Source organism: Bubalus kerabau, chromosome 10 (assembly GCF_029407905.1).
Source record: "Bubalus kerabau isolate K-KA32 ecotype Philippines breed swamp buffalo chromosome 10, PCC_UOA_SB_1v2, whole genome shotgun sequence".
In the NCBI taxonomy this organism is placed as follows: domain Eukaryota; kingdom Metazoa; phylum Chordata; class Mammalia; order Artiodactyla; family Bovidae; genus Bubalus; species Bubalus kerabau.
Window position 1 is genome coordinate 66,408,339 of NC_073633.1, and position 17,649 is coordinate 66,425,987.

A 17,649-nucleotide genomic window follows, 5' to 3' on the forward strand; every position below is an offset into this window, starting at 1 on the left:
ATTTTTTCATGTGTTGATTGGCCATTTGTGCATTTTCTTTGGAGAAATGTCTATTACATCTTTTGCCCATTTTAAAATTGGGTTGTCTTTTTACTGTTTAGTTTTAAGAGCTATTTATATATCCTGAATTTAAGTCCCTTGTCAGATACATGATTTGCCTATATTTTTTCCTATTGAGTGAGCTGTCTTTTCTCTTTCTTGATAGCACGCTTTGAAGCACGAAAGCCTTCAATTTTATGAAGGCTAATTTACGTATTTTTTTTTCCTTTGGTTACCTGCACTTTTCTAAGAAACCATTCTTTAATCTGAGATTCTGAAGTTTTATACCTGTTTTCTTCTAAGAGTATTATCTCTTATATTATGTCTTGAAATCTATTTTGAATTAATTTTTTGCATATGATATGAGGTAGGAGTCTAACTTTATTCTTTTGCATGTGGATATCCAGTTGTTTTGTACCATTTTTTGAAAAGACTATTTTTCACTAAATTGTTTTGGCATGCTTGTCAAAAAATGAATTGATAGAGAATGTGAGTGTTTATTTCTGAGCTCTCAATTTTATCTCATTGGGCTATATATCTTTATGCACTAGATTGCCATATCTTTGTAGTAACTTTTGAAATTGAAAAGTGTGACTCTTCCAACTTTGTTCTTCCTTTTCAAGATTTCTTTGGCTAATCTGAGTCTCTTGTAATTCTATATAAATTTTATGATCAGTTTGTCAATTTCTGCAAAGAAATTAGGCAAGATTGTGGTAGGGATTGTATGGAATCGGTAGAACCATTTGGAGGAATATTGCCATCTTAATAATATTGTGTCCTGATCCCTGAACACTGGGTGTTTTTCCATTTATTTTGGTCTTCTTTTATGTCTTTCAGTGTATTGGTCATACACGTTCATAATTTTGTGGTTTTTGGTGTATGGGTCATGCTTTTGTTAAACTTACGGCAGTGTTTTATTCTCTTGGCTATTCTTTTTGCTGGATTGTTTTATCTCTTATTTATTTTTCTGACCTCACCACATAGCTTGGAGGATCTTAGTTCCCCAACCAGGGATCAAACCTGTGCCGCCTGCAATGGAAGCGTGGAGTCCTAACCGCTAGACCCACTAGGGAATCCCTTGGATTGTTTTCTTAAATTTATTTTCAGGCAGTTCACTACTAGTGTATAGAAATACAATTGATCTGATGTATTGATCTTGTATCCTGCCACATTGCGTAACTTGTTAATTAGTTCAAATAGTTTTTTAGTGAATTCCTTAGGCTCTTTTATAGTCAAGATCATGTCATCTGAAAATAGACGTATTTCTTTCTTTCCAATGCCTTGTATTTCTTTTTCTTGACTAATTGCTCTAGCTAGAAACTCTAGTACAGCGTTGACAGAAGTGGTAAGAGTAGACATCCTTGTGTTGCTCCTGATTCTACATGGAAGTGTTTAGCCGTTCTCCATTAAGCATGGAATCTAGCTGTGGGTGTTCTGTAGATATAGGTTTTCTTTAGATTTTTCTTTCACCAACATTTTGTTTGTGAGACTTACATTACATTGTAGCTGTAGCTACATTGGAGAAGGAAACGGCAACCCACTCCAGTGTTCTTGCCTGGAGAATCCCAGGGACGGCACAGCCTGGTGGGCTGCTGTCTATGGGATCGCACAGAGTCGGACACGACTGAAGGGACTTAGCAGCAGCAGCAGAGGTAGCTACATTACCAGTCGCTGTAGCTCTTTCATTTACATATGTAAATATATGTGTGTGTGGCTTTCATTTGTATGAATATTCCACAGTTTATTTTCCTTTCTACCATTAATAGATACTTAATGTTATTTTCTGGTGCAATGTACATACATTTCAGTTAGGTATATACTTAGAAGTGAAATTTCTTGTAGTACATGTGTTTCAACTTTAATAGGTAATGCCAAAATCTTTTCCAAATTAGTTGTGCCAATTTACCTCCCCACCAGAAGTGTATGAAAATTGTAGTTGTGCTTTGTCTTCTTGGTAGCACTTGATATTGTCATTAATGTGTAGTGTTATTTTATTGTGATTTTTATTTGCATTATCCCAGATTACTAATGAGATTGAGTTCTATTTAAGAAAATATGTCTATTGTGTTTATTGATGGCTTGGGTATGGGGGGGTGTGTGTGTGTGTGTGAAGAAGGACTTGCTTGTGTCCCTTCTCAGTTTTTAGATGATTTTTTTGTGTGTGCGTGTGTTCTGTTGATTTATAGGAGTTTTTTGTTTTTTTAATATCTGTTCTAGATAGGCACTCTTTGGTTATGTGTATTGCAAATATCTTTTTTCACCTTGGGCTCGTCTTTTTATCCTTTTAATGTATCTGTTGATGAATGGAAGTTCTTAAGCATCAGTCAAATTTTTCCATCTTCATGGTTAGTACTGTTTATAGTCCCTTTTAAGAAAAACCTTTCCTTACTGCAGGGTCATGAAGTTATTCTTTTATGCTGCCTTCTGAAAGCTCTATTGCTTTGCTTTATATTTTAGTTTTACCATCTACCTGGAATTGCTGTTCTTGTTAGGGTTTTTCTGACTATTCTTGCTCGTTTACATTTCCATGTGAACTTCCATGTTTAACTTGTTCTGTTCCAGGAAAAAAAAAAATCCTGATAATATTTTCACTAGGATCACGTTAAATATACATATATACATTAACCCAGGGAGAACTGATATCTTTAGGATGTTGGATTTACTTATTCAAGAATATAGCATGTCTTTTCATTTGTTTAAATCTATTTGTCTTTTAAGAGTGTTTTGAAGTTTTTCACATTTAGATTTTGCAAAATTCTTGTTAAATTGATGCCTAGATATTTTATTTGCAATAGCGAATGGCATATTCTTTTCCATTATTGCTTCTGAGTATTGTGTGTATATATGATTTCTATATTTTAGGTTATAACCTGTTGCATTCTAATTCTCTTCATAGTAGTTTTTCCATTAGATTTAAGGGTTTTTAGATACAATTGTATCATCTGCCAATGGAGATAGTTTTACTTCTTCCTTTTCACTTATGCTTCAAATTGCTTTCCCTTTAAGCTTAAAGTTCCTGTATTTTATTTAGACATTAGCAGTATAAATGCTCTTTCCCAAAGTGGTTGTACCATTTTGCATTCCCAGAAGAAATGTCTTAGAGAGTTCCAGTTGTTCTCTGTCATTGCTAAAACTTGATAGCCAGTCTTTTAAGATCTGAGCACTTCTAGTGTGTGTGTAGTGATATCTCATTGTGGTTTTAATTTGTATTTCTCTAATGACTAATAATGTTAATCATCTTTTGGTGTGGTTTGCTTCCTCTTTTCTTGACATGCTTAACTGCCATTTGTATATGTTGTTTGGTGTATATATATAGACTGGCGTGCTGTAGTCCATGGGGTCGTGAAGAGCCGGACATGACTTGGCTATTGAACAACAATATGTTGTTTGGTCTTCATATATTTCAGGATACAAGCCCTTTGTATCAGATATATGTGTTGTGAGTGTTTTCCTCCCCTCTGTGGTTTATCTTATCATTTTCTTATGTTATCTTTTGAAGAGCAAAAGTTTTTTTATGAACTCAAATTTATTTCTTTTTACACTTCATGGTTTTTGTACAGTTCATGAGTTATTGTAACTCAGTGTTAACAAAATTTTTCTGTGATGATTTTAGAAATTCAGTAGTTTGGGCTGTTATATTTACATCTGTGATCCATTATGAGTTAATTTTTTAGTATAGTGTGAGGGAAATTTTGATTTTTTTTATTCCAGTAAACCCAATTGATCTAATCCCATTTGTCAGAAAAACTTTTCTTTTCCAATTGAATTGCCTTGATATCTTTAATTATCAGTTGATTGTATGTTTGTGGGCCTATTTCTGTACTCTTCATTCTGTTCCAGTGGTCATTTTGGTGGGAGCAGTCTTGATAATGTAATTTTATAGTCTTGAAATGGGTTGAACAAATCCTTCAACTTCGTTGTTTTCAAAATTGTTTTGGCTATTCTAAGTACTTTGCATTTCAAAATTAATTTTATGATTAGCTTGTCAAGTAATACAAAATTTGCCCTCTGGACAAATTTGAAACTTAAATTTCAAATTTTGAAATGTGTTGAATCTGTAGATAGTTTTGGAAGAATTGACATCTTAAGAAATTGCCACTTGTTACTTAACACTTCGGTAAAGCTGAGGGGATAAAAGAAAAGGAGTCTTTCAGTTTCTGAATATGTATGCTGTACTTCTCTATCTAGGTCTTCTTCAGTTTCTCTCAGTAATGTTTTGTAGATTTTATTAAATGTTTGTTTATTTGGTGGCTCAAGAGTCTTAATTGTGGCATGCAGGATCTTGAGTTGTGACATGTGGGGTTTAGTTCCCTGACCAGGGATTGAACCTTGGCCCCCTGCTCTGGGAGCTCTGAGTCTTAGCTACTGGACCACCAGGGAAGTCCCAATGTTTAGTAGTTTTCAGTGTAGAGATTTCCCTTTAGCTGAAGAATTTCCTTTGGCATTTGTTCTAGAGCATGTCTGCAAATTCTTAGTTTCGTTATATGGAAATGTTGTTATATTTGCTGATTACAGAATTCTGGATCAACTGTTCTTTTTTTTCAGCACTTTAAAGGTACGCTGTCCCACTGTCTCTGGCCTCGGTAGTTCCTGAATAGAAAGCTATTGTTATTTGAATCATTGTTTCTGTATATAATGTGTAGTTTTTTTTCCTGCTGTTTTAAGATTTTTTTCCTTTTTCTTTTTTCAGTTTTCAGCACTTTCATTATGATGTGTCTAAGTGTGTTTTTCTTTTAGTTTATCTCATTTGCAGTTCACTGAGCTTCTTGAAAATGTAAATTATGTCTTTTACCAAATTTGTGAAAATGTTGACTATTCTTTCTTCAAATACTTTTTCTGCCCCTATCACTTTCTCTCTCCTTCTGGTTGTCCAGTTGCATATAATGTTAAGTCGTTTTATGTTGTCCCACTGTTCTCTGAGACACTGTTCATTTTTTTTTTCCACATTAGATAATTGCTATTGAACTATTTTCAGGTCCACTCACTCTCTCCTCTGTCATTTCTATTCTGTTGAGCCTGTCAGTTGAGTTTTTTTTTAACTTTTATATATTGTATTTTTATAATGATAAAATTTCCATTTGGTTCTTTTAAAGTTTTTATCCTCTGTTGAAAATTCCTATTTTTTCATTCATTTCAGTGTGTTTTCTTTACTCATAAAGGCTAGATATTTGCTGCTTTAAACTTTCTAGCAATTGGGTTTTCCTTGTTAGTTTTATATCCAGTGCTTTTAGATTGTATACTAGACATTGTGATTTTTTTTTTTTTGTATAGAGACTCATATGGGTGTTTCAAATCTTCGTTTATTTTTCTGAGCCTTTGTCACATTGATTTGAATCTGTTCTGTGTATGTATGTGCCTCTCCAGGGCTAGTCAGTGTGAGACTTGTGTGGTTCAAATTTCAGAGAATTTCTCCAAATCTTTCCTGATTTGATGCATGCAGTCTGTTCTCTGCGTGCATAGTTCAGGGCTTAGACTGAGGCTTGCTTATACACAGAATCCAGAATTCCTTCCCCTGGTCATCTCCTCAGGAATCTTCCTGCACTCTTTATCATTGGTTTAAGCGATTTGGTGTTGATATAACTTATAATGGTTTTCATGTTTTTTGCGCTTGAGATTCATTGAGCTTCTAGGTTTTAGGGCGTTTTAATTTTTATCAGATAGAAAAATTGTGGTTATTATTTTTTCAAATATTTTTTCTATCAGCCTCCCCACTCTTCTGGGACTTAACTACAGTTAACTTAGAAAATTTAATATACTCTATGTATTTCTGGTCTTCTTTCTCTTTGTGTTTAAGTTTGCTGTGTCTTTATGTCCATGGATTTTTTTCGTATGCTGTATTAAATAGGCTGTTAATCTCATCTAGTAGGTATATTTTTTCAGATATTTTTATTTTTTGTCTCTGCAAGTCCCATTTGGGGCATAAAGTCTTCCATTTCCCTCCTCATTGTTTTTGTGTCCTCCCCCGCCCCGCCCCGCCCCCACCTCCTTGAACATATAATTCTACTATCTGTCATCCCTGATCATTTTCTCCTGGTTATAGTTCATATTTTCTGTCCTGCTTTATTCATGTTTGGTAAATTTGATTGGATGCTGGACATTCTGAATTGTATGCTTTAGATTTTGGACTTTATTGCAGAAAAAAAAAAAATACCGTTACTCTTTTTCTGTGACATACTTAAGTTACCTGGAATTCATTTGATCCTTTCAAGCCTTCTTTGTAGGCTTCATTAGATCAGATTTAGAACAAACAGCTTAATCTGGGTCTAATTTGGCCTTATTACTAAGGCAGTATTTGATGCTGTGTGACTTAGGAAGTCTCTCCCCTATGGTTCATTGAAGTACAAAATATTCCCAGCCCTACTCTTTTGCTGTGGCTTTCCCTGCCTCGCCCCCATCTTGAGGTAATTTTCTCACATATACCACAGGTCTCCAGAGCCCTTTTTCTGTGTAGCTACCTTCCTCATGATGTTTTGCTCCCCAGATTTTAGCCATTTTGGTTTTCCCATACTGAATTCTGCAACTTGGTGAGACTGCAGAAAGTGGACTCCCTGGGCTTCCTCTTTCTATGCTGCACACTGGAAACTCTCCAGGAAGAAAGCTGCAGCCATTATAGGGCTTACTTTGCTTGCTTTACTTTTCTCAAGCATCACTACACTATGCTGCTTCTTGTCCAGTGACTGAACACCACCATTTCATTTATTTTATTTAGTTTTCTAGCTTTTTTAAAGACAGAAAGAGAAAACTGGTCCTTTTAATCCGTTATGGCAAGGAACAGAAACACTCATTCCAATTTTAAAATTTATTGACCAACTGTAGTGGGGATTAAATTAGCATGGCATTTATTTGTGTTATTTTTTTTCTTTCCAGTTGCTCAGATATCCACCCAGACTTGTGTTTTAATAAAAGAGAGACAGAAATTGTTGATTAGGATAACTAGTGTTTTACTATTCATTTCCTCTTTATTTTCTCATTGTTTCTCTTGGAGTCGTGAAGGACATGTATATATAGCATGCAATTTATCAAAAGTAAAAATGCATGCTCTGCTGAAGTTCATATGGTTGAACTCCGTGCAGTGAGGCAGCAGGACTATGCTTAAGAATGGTCTTCCTGTGAATGAACTTATTTCTATATAGCGATGTATCAAAGGCAATAACCTGTGTATGACAAAGCTTAAAATTGTTTTTGAAATGCGAGTATATAGTTGGATGGGTTGCAAAGCATGGTTACCACTGCAGTTAGTTGCTTTTAAGGAATAGTCATGCTTGATTTGTTACTGGATTTAACCTTAAATATGATCATTTTTCCATTAGCCTTGGGCAGCAAGAAGGCCCAGATGAAGCACTTTCTAAAGAGGAGGTCATCTTGAAGCTGAAGGCAGAGGTGCAGCGTTTGCTGGATAGCAACTCTGTGAAGCGTCATCTGGTGTCTCAGTTACAAAGTGATCTCAAAAACTCTCATAAGAAAATCGAAGCTCTCCAAGTGGAGGAGGAGGAAAAAAGCACTGAGGTAGAATTTGTAAAGCTGTTTTTCAAGACTTAATAAAGAAAACTCTTACAGTTTTCACATTTAAATTAAACCTTTGTCTTTCAGGCATTCATTTGACTTTTTTATAAGTAAAGTTAACTAACTAATTTCTAACTGTTCTGGATCTGCTTTGCTACACATGGGCTTTCTCTGGTTGCAGAAGATAGGGAATGCTCTTTAGTTTCGGTGCCCAGGCTTCTCATTGTGGTGATTTCTCTTGTTTCGGAGTGCAGGCTCAGTAGTTGTGGCTCCCAGGCTTAGCTGCCCCTTGGCATGTGGAATCCTCCCAGAGGAGGGATCAAACCCACGTCCCCTGCATTGGCAGGCAGATTCCCAACAACTGGACCACCAGGGAAGTCCATAAATGAAGTTTAAAGAAGGAAATGCCACTTAAAGAAATATACTTTCTGGTTACTCTTGGCACCTAGTAAATGAGACGCCACTTAGGTAAAATTCCATAACCACAAATCCAGTGCAGCGTTCTTTATAACAAGGCATCTGCATTTCCTCAAGATCGGCTTGTTCCTGTAGTGCTTTCACATCTAGTTAGACTCTCCACAAAACGCCCTCGCAATTTGCCTCATATTTCCCTGGCCCATGTTCTTAAAAGAATAGTCATTCTACAATGAAAAAAAAAATTAAGTGTATGGTGGTGTTAGAGGTGGGAAAGGCATGTCAGATATGTCAGAGTCCTTGAAACCCACCTTTATATCTTTATAAAGTAAGTTAGTTTGCTTACTTTATAGATAAGATAAATGAAACGAGGAATTTGTGACCCTTCTGGGCTTAGAGTGAGTCTTTGGGTAAATTGAGACTAAAACACTGGACTAATGAATAAGTCAAGGTTATTTCTCCAAGATCATGCTATCAGAGGTCTTTAGGGATGTCCTCTTTCAACATCTGCTTTTTTCACCCTTCTCTATCTCTAAATCCCAGCTCACCTCTATTCCTATTGGAAAGAAAGATCTAGAAGCTAAGAGGGGAGGGAAGGTAATATATGAGTGTAGGTAGGTGGGACTTGCCTGGTGGTCCAGTGTTTAAGACTCTGTGCTTCTGCAGAGGGCATGGGTTCAATCCCTGGCCAGAGAACTTAAGATCTTCCATGGTGTGTGGTGCTGCCAAAAAAAAAAAAAAAAAAGATGTAGATAGTGTATTCCTTTTCCTCATGGATGGAAATAATATTTTACTTCCTACTTTGGTACTGTTTTATCTCTTGATCCTTTAAGCTAGGAGTTGTATTCATTAAAACAGTCCTATTAAAGCAAAGTGTGCAAGATGTTCTCTGGCGCTTATTATTGTGGAATTTTAATCGTGCCTAGTTTGCTTTCCAGAAATAATAGTGTGCTCTCACTGTGAAAGCCCTGCCCAGTTTGGTTCTTTCTTCTGAGTAACTATATTTGATGAACACATTGATTTCAATGTTAATAAGCAAATGAGAAATGGGAGACTGTGCTTCCCCACAGCACATTTAACATCTTTAAACCAAGCTCTTTTAACTGTTCCCATATGTTTTTTATAAAGAATGGAAATGAAAATTTGTGTTAGGTTAGAGTTGATTAGTTTAATAAGCATTTTGGTGTGAGTGTGCTAAGGGTAGGAGCCTGATTTGGGGTCTGAACCTTAGCTCTGGTGTCTTGTTGCTTTCTCTTTTCCATATTGAAATCCCTAGTCGGCATTTGCTGTACAGATAACTTTCACATGTGTGGCGATGGCTGGTGGCCATTCCTTGTGTTGTTTTTAACCTTTCCGTTTGCCTCCACACTCTACAGTCTGTTTTATCAGTAGATTAGAGGGAGCCATCTCATCTTTGAATACCCTTTTTTTCCTTTTTGCCAGGTAGCCTTCTGCCATTGGAGAAGGCGATGGCACCCCACTCCAGTACTCTTGCCTGGAAAATCCCATGGACAGACGAGCCTGATAGGCTGCAGTCCATGGGGTCACTAAGCGTCGGACACGACTGAGCGACTTCACTTTCACTTTTCTCTGTCATGCATTGGAGAAGGAAATGGCAACCCACTCCAGTGTTCTTGCCAGGAGGTCTCAGGGACGGGGGAGCCTGGTGGGCTGCTGTCTATGGGGTTGCACAGAGTCAGACACGACTGAAGTGACTTAGCAGCAGCAGCAGCAGCAGCCTTCTGCCATAGTGATTTCTCAGCAGTCTACATTTGGTTTTTCTTAAAGTGAAGCTGAATTCAGTCCTTGATGCTTATGGCTATTCTGCTTCAACTTAACTATATAGAAATCTCTTGAGAGTATTGTCTTGATAATTCTGTGAGTGTTTGCTCAGTAAATATTTATTGAATTATTACATATGTTGACCCATTTCCTAGATGGGGAAGAGGGAGAGGAGGTAGTAATTTAATGGACAGGTGGGTTTTTAAAATAGCACTCAAGTTCTCAGTCGTCTCATTAGCAGATGAATGCTTTCAGACTTGGCCTTTGCCTCCTGTTTCTCTCATCTTTTTCTAATGAAGCTCCCTATTTAGTCTGTAAAGTCAGAAAGCAGGGTTGGGGAGGTATGTGGATGAAAAGAAAATCGTTCAGTTTAGGGTTTTTTTTTAAGCTACTTTATGCAAGGTCTAATGGGATTCAGCGATGAAAGAAACAATGGCCATTCTATGAAGGAACTTCGATTCTAGAATATCGGTATCCAGTAGAAATATAATAATGCCATCAGTTCAGTTCAGATCAGTTGTTCAGTCATTTCCGACTCTTTGCGACCCCACGAATCACAGCACGCCAGGCCTCCCTGTCCATCGCCAACTCCCGGAGTTCACTCAGACTCACGTCCATTGAGTCTGTGATGCCTTCCAGCCATCTCATCCTCTGTCGTCCCCTTCTCCTCCTGCCCCCAATCCCTCCCAGCATCAGAGTCTTTTCCAATGAGTCGACTCTTTGCATGAGGTGGCCAAAGTACTGGAGTTTCAGCCTTAGCATCATTCCTTCCAAAGAAATCCCAGGGCTGATCTCTTTCAGAATGGACTGGTTGGATCTCCTTGCAGTCCAAGGGACTCTCAAGAGTCTTCTCCAACACCATAGTTCAAAAGCATCAATTCTTCGGCACTCAGCTTTCTTCACAATAATGCCATATGTATAACTTAAAATCTCTAGTAGTCCCATTACAGTAAAATAGGTGAAATTGATTTTAATAATTTATTTAACCTAGTATATATAAAATATTATCTTCTCAATATGTGATCAATATAAAATTATTAATAAGACAGTTTATTTTTTGTGTGTGCTCTGCCCTTGAAATCTGGCATGTATTTTCTCCTTACTGCATGTTTCTATTTGGACAAGTCACATTTCAAGCGCTCAACAACCATACGTGGTTACTGGCTACCATAGTCAATACTACGGATCTATAAGAAGATGGACATGTATAACTTTGTATAATAAGGATGATACTAATTACAAAGTGCTATGAGAAGGAATAACTAACTGATCTTGTGGGTGACGTGGGGTACTAAGGTAACCCTAGTGAAGTCTATGAGGGAACTTTTGATCTCTATCCTCAAGGATAAACCCAGGGGAGAAGGTGGATAGGGACATTTCAGCCTTGAGTAGATGTACATAAAAGGATATAACAAATAAGCTAGAAATTTATATAAACTTAGTCTTTCTGAAATCTTTAATGAAGCTAAATTCATTAAATGTCTCTCGATTTTTTTGTTTTTAATTGTGGCTACACTGGGTCTTTGTGGTGTGCCGGCTTTCTCTGGTTGCTGCGCATGGAGCAACAACTTTCTCTGTTTGCTCTTGAGTGCATGGGCTCAGTAGGTGCAGCAGGTGGGCATCATTGCCCTGCAGCATGTGAAATCTTAGTTCTCTGACCAGGGATTGAATCCTAGTCCCCTGCACTGAAAGGCAAACCCTGGACCACTAGGGCAGTCCCTCTATTGATTTTTTAGAAAGAACGATCATAGCTAGCATCAAATCCGGAGCTTAACGAAATGATGTTGAACTTTGTGCTTGCTAAGAGAAAGAACACAATAATTTAAACTTCCCTGGATGTCTTTTTAAAGAGAACTGGGCCATCAGAATCCTCCTCTAAAGCCTTTATGTATTAAGAAGGGCAACAAAAATAGTTCCTATATAATCTTTTTTGACAGATTCTTTCATAGATGTTTTAAAGGTATTGATATATTTATTTCTTTATAAATGCCTTTAGTATGTTTTATATCCATTTCTATTCATCTTATATAGAACAATTTAGAGTTACTACAGAGTTTGTTTTTTTTTTTTTTTTGCTTTTATGTCATATGACTATTCATAGCAGTGCTGCTTTATGACATTTCCAGGATAATATGTGATCAAACAGAGGAGTCTTCCCATACATAGCACTATGCAGTGATTGGGGGTGGGTCAAATACTATGCTCTTCATTCCAGTTGAACAACTGGGCCATTAAGGTAGAATGTGGCAAAGGCCTTAGAAAAACCAGACTGGCTTACTAGCAGGCAGGGACCACATCGACACTAAATTTTTTGTAAGCTTAAGAAATGTAACACAGAGCCCTTTCTATGTGTGATACTTAATAGAGATCATTACCTTACCACAAGCTGTGGTTAAAGCCATACTCTGATTCCAAGGGACTTGATAGGCAATGTTCAGTAGCCAACTCAAAAGGGTCCTGGCTAGAATTTTTTGAGACATAGAAATTAGGAAGATAGTATAAGAGTTGGTATATTACATTTCTTGTGTTTTTGAAGATAATGCCTTCTGTATTCCAGCTTTAGAGAGAGAAATTTTGTTGTGACATTCAAATGGTCCTTCTCTTATGAAAGACATTCTTAAGAGTTTTTTGCTAACAATTACTGCAAGTGCCAAGTCCCAGTGTGCCTGCAGTGTGAAAATATGTCAAAATTGAGTGCAGTGACTAGCCATGAAGATTGTTTTTTCAGGGCAGCAGTATGATGTTACTTTCATTCTAAGTAATAGAACCTCACTAATAGGGAAGGAAGCACAAATGAATGTCATAAACCTTAAAAAGTAGAGGCCATGTTTAAAAAAAAAAAAGCCATTCTAATAAGTCAACAAAATCCTTTGAAGTCTCATTAATACCCCCAAGTCTGGAAAGCTAACAGAGTAGATATTCTTATCTCCTCTCTCTTCTAACTGGGATAGGAGCAGTGGCTTCTAGGACATGATGGCAGGTGAACCAGCAAAGCCAGCAACTAGAGCAGTCTCCCTCTGAAGGAAATGAAGATTAAATGGGAAAAAGAAGTCAAAGGCCTGGGGTTCTGTCACCCCACATAGAATGAGATACACATACCTCTTTTTCCCCCAGTTAGTAGAATGAACTTTGGTACAGATATATTTTAAACATTGAAGGAAAGACCTCAGAGTTCAGGTAAAGAATAAAACCAACAGGTCAATTAGAGTAGATATTAAAAAAAAAAAAACTTTGACCTCTTCAATGAACAAATAACTTATAAAAATGGACAAAATACTCAGGTAGTAAGAGGAAAATGCTAACCTATATATATCCTGGAAGGTGAAGAACAAGTGAAAAATGAAGGCATGTAAGAGGTTGCTCTCTGATGGTGACACAAGAAATGGAAATGAAAAAAATTTTGGAGATCCTTTCCCTCATCAAACACAATAATCATTCAATCACTGGCCATTGGTGGCAAAGAGAGCTGGACAGACTCTTGTACTACTTGACGGTATACATGTGTACCAACTTTCTGGAAACAATTTACCAAAGGCTATCGTGAATTCCTATTGAATAAAATGTATGAATTAATATTGATTAAATATGCTAAGCCTAATGGGTGAGAGTGTGATGAAAAATAGAATGTTTGCATAGTCTCAAGTGTCTCTGAATAATATACTTACTATTAATTGCAAAATAGTAACTTTATAGTGGAGGTGCCTGCAGACAGGGCCTTTGACCTTCATCAGTTAGCTGATCAATACCAGTGATGAGGCATATTGATGTCATATGTCTCCTCAGAAGTGTTCACATCACTTCTTTGGTGTTCATGCCAAAAATGCATAACCTAAATTTAATAATGAAGTAACATCAAAAAAGCTCAAATTAAGGGACAACCTACAAAATAAATGATTAGTACAAGTACTCTTCAAAAATGTCATGGATTTAAAAGACAAAGACTGAAAAAAACTGTCCCAGATTGGAGGAGACTAATAAGATGTGACAACTAAATGCAATGTAGAGTTGTAGATTGCATCCTGAACCAGAAAAAGAACATTTAGAGGAAAACTGGAAAACTTTGTATAAGGTGTGTAGATTGGTTAATAGTATTGCATCCTAGTTAATTTACTGGTATTGATAATTGTACTCTGGCTATTTGTACTGTTTTTGTACTTTCTTTGTAAGTATGATATTGTTTCATAACTAGTGCTTAAAAATTTTTAAAAACCTGAACACTTTTGATTTCTCTTTAATATTTAGACTAAAACAGATACCTCAGAAAAACCAACTAATCAGATATGGCCTGATTCTTCTGACATGATTGTCAAAGATGATATACTGCAGCTTAAAAATGAAATTCAAGTTTTACAGCAACAAAATCAGGTGATTAAAAAACTTACCTCTATTTTATGAGAAATCTCATGACCTCATTCAAAAATAGAGAGGTACTATGACACAAAGGTATTAGTGGTCAAGTACATTAGCAGGTAATTAGGATTCCAGTTATTTCCTTTTACTACTGGTCATGTGGTAGTATTTTCATTGGAAGGTAGTATAATTCTAGCTTCCTGTCTGCATAATTGCACGGCTATTGGAAGTATTCTTTCCTCCTTAGGCAGCTCTTGACCAAAAAGTAAAACCTTGCTTATTTATATGGTTGGGAATATTATTGTATTCTAAGACTTGTTAGAAAGCATCAGTTAGCCAGTTCTTCACTGATTGAATGTTTTTATACAAGTTTTTAACGTTTACTCCAATCAAAAAGCTACTTGATAAGCCTATACTCTTACAAGGCCTGAAGAGACTTTTATAGAATTATGAAAATGATATTATGTCAAATAATGTTATAATGAAAGACAAAAGGCACAGAGGATATCAGAAAATAAGATTAGTCAATAAAGGTGTTTATTTCCTCTAAATACTTTATTCTTTTGTATCCAGGAACTTAAAGAAACTGAAGAAAAACTGAGAAATACAAATCAAGACTTATGCAATCAAATGAGACAAATGGTACAAGATTTTGACCGTGATAAACAAGAAGCTGTTGATAGGTGAGGTACAGACAGAGGCCTCCCTTCTCCCATCTCCTATTACACACCCTTACCTATTACATCTCCCTTATACACACCCCTCCAAAAGATTCAAGTAAAATGATGCAGGTGAACCCTTCCCATTGAGATCATAAATTGGAGAAGATGAGTCCCTGGCTTCTCAAATTAGAATTTGGAACACACTTTCCATAGAAATAATGTTATGTAGTGGGTTGAGTTCTATAGAACCATCCAAATTGTAGTTCATTGAAACAGTAGAGCTTAATGGCTTAACTCTTTTTTTTAATAAGAAAGAAATTTGTGGGAGGAAATAATGTCTTCTAAATACAAAGTCATAAACTTGGAAACAGACTTTTGGAACATAACTTATGTGTGAGTTGGGTGCTTTAGTATTTGTGTTTATAGATAACTTAGAATTTTTGAACCACACCCTCTGTTATTTCAATTATTTTTTTATAAACAAGTTCTAAACACAGACTGTTGTACTCTGTGTGAAGGACTAGGGCATTCACACATCTAGGTTTCTAATTTTTCTCTAGAAACATTTGCAGAAAGAAAATGTTGAAGATTCTCAAAAGATCATCTATTGAAAGTTAACTATTACCACTTTTGGTTGGGGAAGACCAATCTGATCTTAATTCACTTTGCATTCGTAGGAAAGGAGTGGGAAGGATGGGAGGGAAACCAGTTCATCTTGCTGTTTCTGGTAATGCTGGGCACTGCCTTAGATTCCGCTGTCTGTCATCTGTCTCTAGGTGTGAGAGGACTTACCAGCAGCACCATGAAGCCATGAAAGCCCAAATACGGGAAAGCCTGTTAGCAAAGCACGCTTTGGAGAAACAGCAACTCTTTGAGGTTTACGAGGCAACTCGCTTACAACTTAGGTGAGAATGCAAGTCTTGCTGCCCTTGAAAGTGTAGAGACAGCTTTCTCTTATTGCATCATTTAGAGGAAAATTGTTCGTTCTGCAGCCTTACATTTAGTTGCTGGTTTTGTGTATCCAAGGTCTGACTTAGATAAGGTGAATAAGGAGATGGCGGCTGTGCAGGAATGTTACCTGGAAGTGTGCCGAGAGAAAGATAACCTAGAAGCGACTCTCAGGAAGAGTGTGGAAAAAGAGCAACAGGCACAGGAGAAGAAGGTACAGAACAAGTCCATGTTGTGCTCACTTCATTGCTCTTTGAAACCAGTACACTCATTCCCTTGTAGAACAGGGAAGACTTCTGTAGAAGGCTCTTTACGTTTGACTGATTAACATGAATTCAGCTCACAAAGTTCAGTTAACATTGAAATGATTATGAAAGCCCTGGTAGAAAATGGCAGATCCATGGGAGAAAGTGATTCTTCCTTGTAGATTTCTAAGAGACCAAAGAGAGTTCTGTAAAAATAAGGGAGGTGGACTTTGAGTCACTTTGAGTCTGAAGCCCAGGGATCCTCATTTTGTGTGTGTGTTTGCTGCTCAGGTGGTTACTCCCAGCCCTGTGAGCACTTCACGAAGTATCCCCCTCAGAGACCTTTTCCTCTGACCCATTTCTCTCAGGATGTAAGCATCCATTTATTCTGGGGAAACGGGCAGGAATTTTGAACTGGGGTATTGTGATACAGGAGGTGATGATATGGGGCTGTGGAGAGGAAGGTCAGTTTAAGTGTGTCCTCCGTCCAGGGAGGTCTTGTCATTCAGGGAAGCTGGAGGGGCTGCAGTGTCCTCTGTACTCCTGCCTGAATCTTCCAAGTTGCCCTTGGCGAGTGTCCAGGAGTCAAATCACTTAAAAGCAGTCGCCCCTCCTGTCTTCTTCCCTGTCCTGACCTAAGCCTGATCCAGACACCCATCCGCCTCTCCCTTTCCCTTGAGACCAGGCTGCAGACCACAATCTGAAAGCCACCTGCATCAAAATCAGCAAATATTTTTAAAGGCTTGAGGAAATGTTTTTAACAGAGATTTCTGAATAAGTTATAGTAAAGCTTGATGATTGCTACCACCAGACTTGAAAAGAATGTAAGGAGCAGGTGAGGCAGTCCAGTTCATTTAATATTTTGATTATTTTTGAACAGATTAATATGGTAGAAAAACATGCCATGTATACATACCATCTAGTGAAAAAAGAACTAAGGGGAGATGTTTTAGTTTGTGCTGGTGAAATAAAAGCTAGAAAGTGTCTTAAATTACCTAGAAATTAAAGACTTAGCTCAGTAATGTTTAAAAAAATTAAAATAGGGAGAAGATCTAGTGTGATTGTTTTCTTTCTTTCTTCCTTTAAATATATAAATTGGCAAGAACATAAGAGCATTTCTCTCAAAGAGGTCTTTCTTTTCGGAAGTATATTTCCTAGTAGTTTTAAAAGAATCAATTTGGCTGTAAAATTTCACCCCCCATAATCAATCAGTTGCAATTAATAGCTGATACTAACTGGTATTTTGGCTCATGAATTCTTGTGCGCTGGGGCAAGAAGGAAAGTTAAAACTATTTGGGCCTTCCAAAAAAACCTACAAGTTACTTTTTTTCTTTAAAATTTAAAATTATAGTAAAATTGATTCTTTTTTATTTGATGTCTGGTTTTATGGATTTTTAACCCATGTATGGATTGAAACAGAACAGTCTAATCACCCTAAAAGACTCCTCTGCACTATCCGCTTGTAGTTATACCCATCCCTCACTTAAAGGGCCAGTGTACCTAAAAGCAGTAAAAGTTGAATTCCTTTCTTCTCTGGATATTCTTTAATTTTTTAATTTAGATTTATATAAGTCCTTTACAAAGCCTAGTAGCCTTCATAAGCCAGTCAGAATAGAACTTCTTTACATTTATGAGACTTTAATTTTTTCGTATCCTCCTCCAGAACTAGGCAAAGATATGTATTTACACACCAGTGTACTTTCCTA

General features: G+C 36.9%; 1 protein-coding gene across 10 annotated transcripts in view; it reads left to right on the forward strand.

The window, feature by feature from the left end:
• Positions 1-17,649, forward strand: part of CEP152 (centrosomal protein 152) — a 113,106-nt gene that overhangs the window by 49,035 nt on the left and 46,422 nt on the right. For all 10 annotated transcript variants that reach the window (XM_055538033.1, XM_055538025.1, XM_055538027.1 and 7 more), the window contains exons 13-17: positions 7,350-7,545; positions 13,981-14,103; positions 14,662-14,771; positions 15,527-15,655; positions 15,777-15,912. In XM_055538033.1, coding sequence (XP_055394008.1) covers positions 7,350-7,545; positions 13,981-14,103; positions 14,662-14,771; positions 15,527-15,655; positions 15,777-15,912 — 694 coding nt within the window. The remainder of the gene's footprint in view (positions 1-7,349; positions 7,546-13,980; positions 14,104-14,661; positions 14,772-15,526; positions 15,656-15,776; positions 15,913-17,649) is intronic.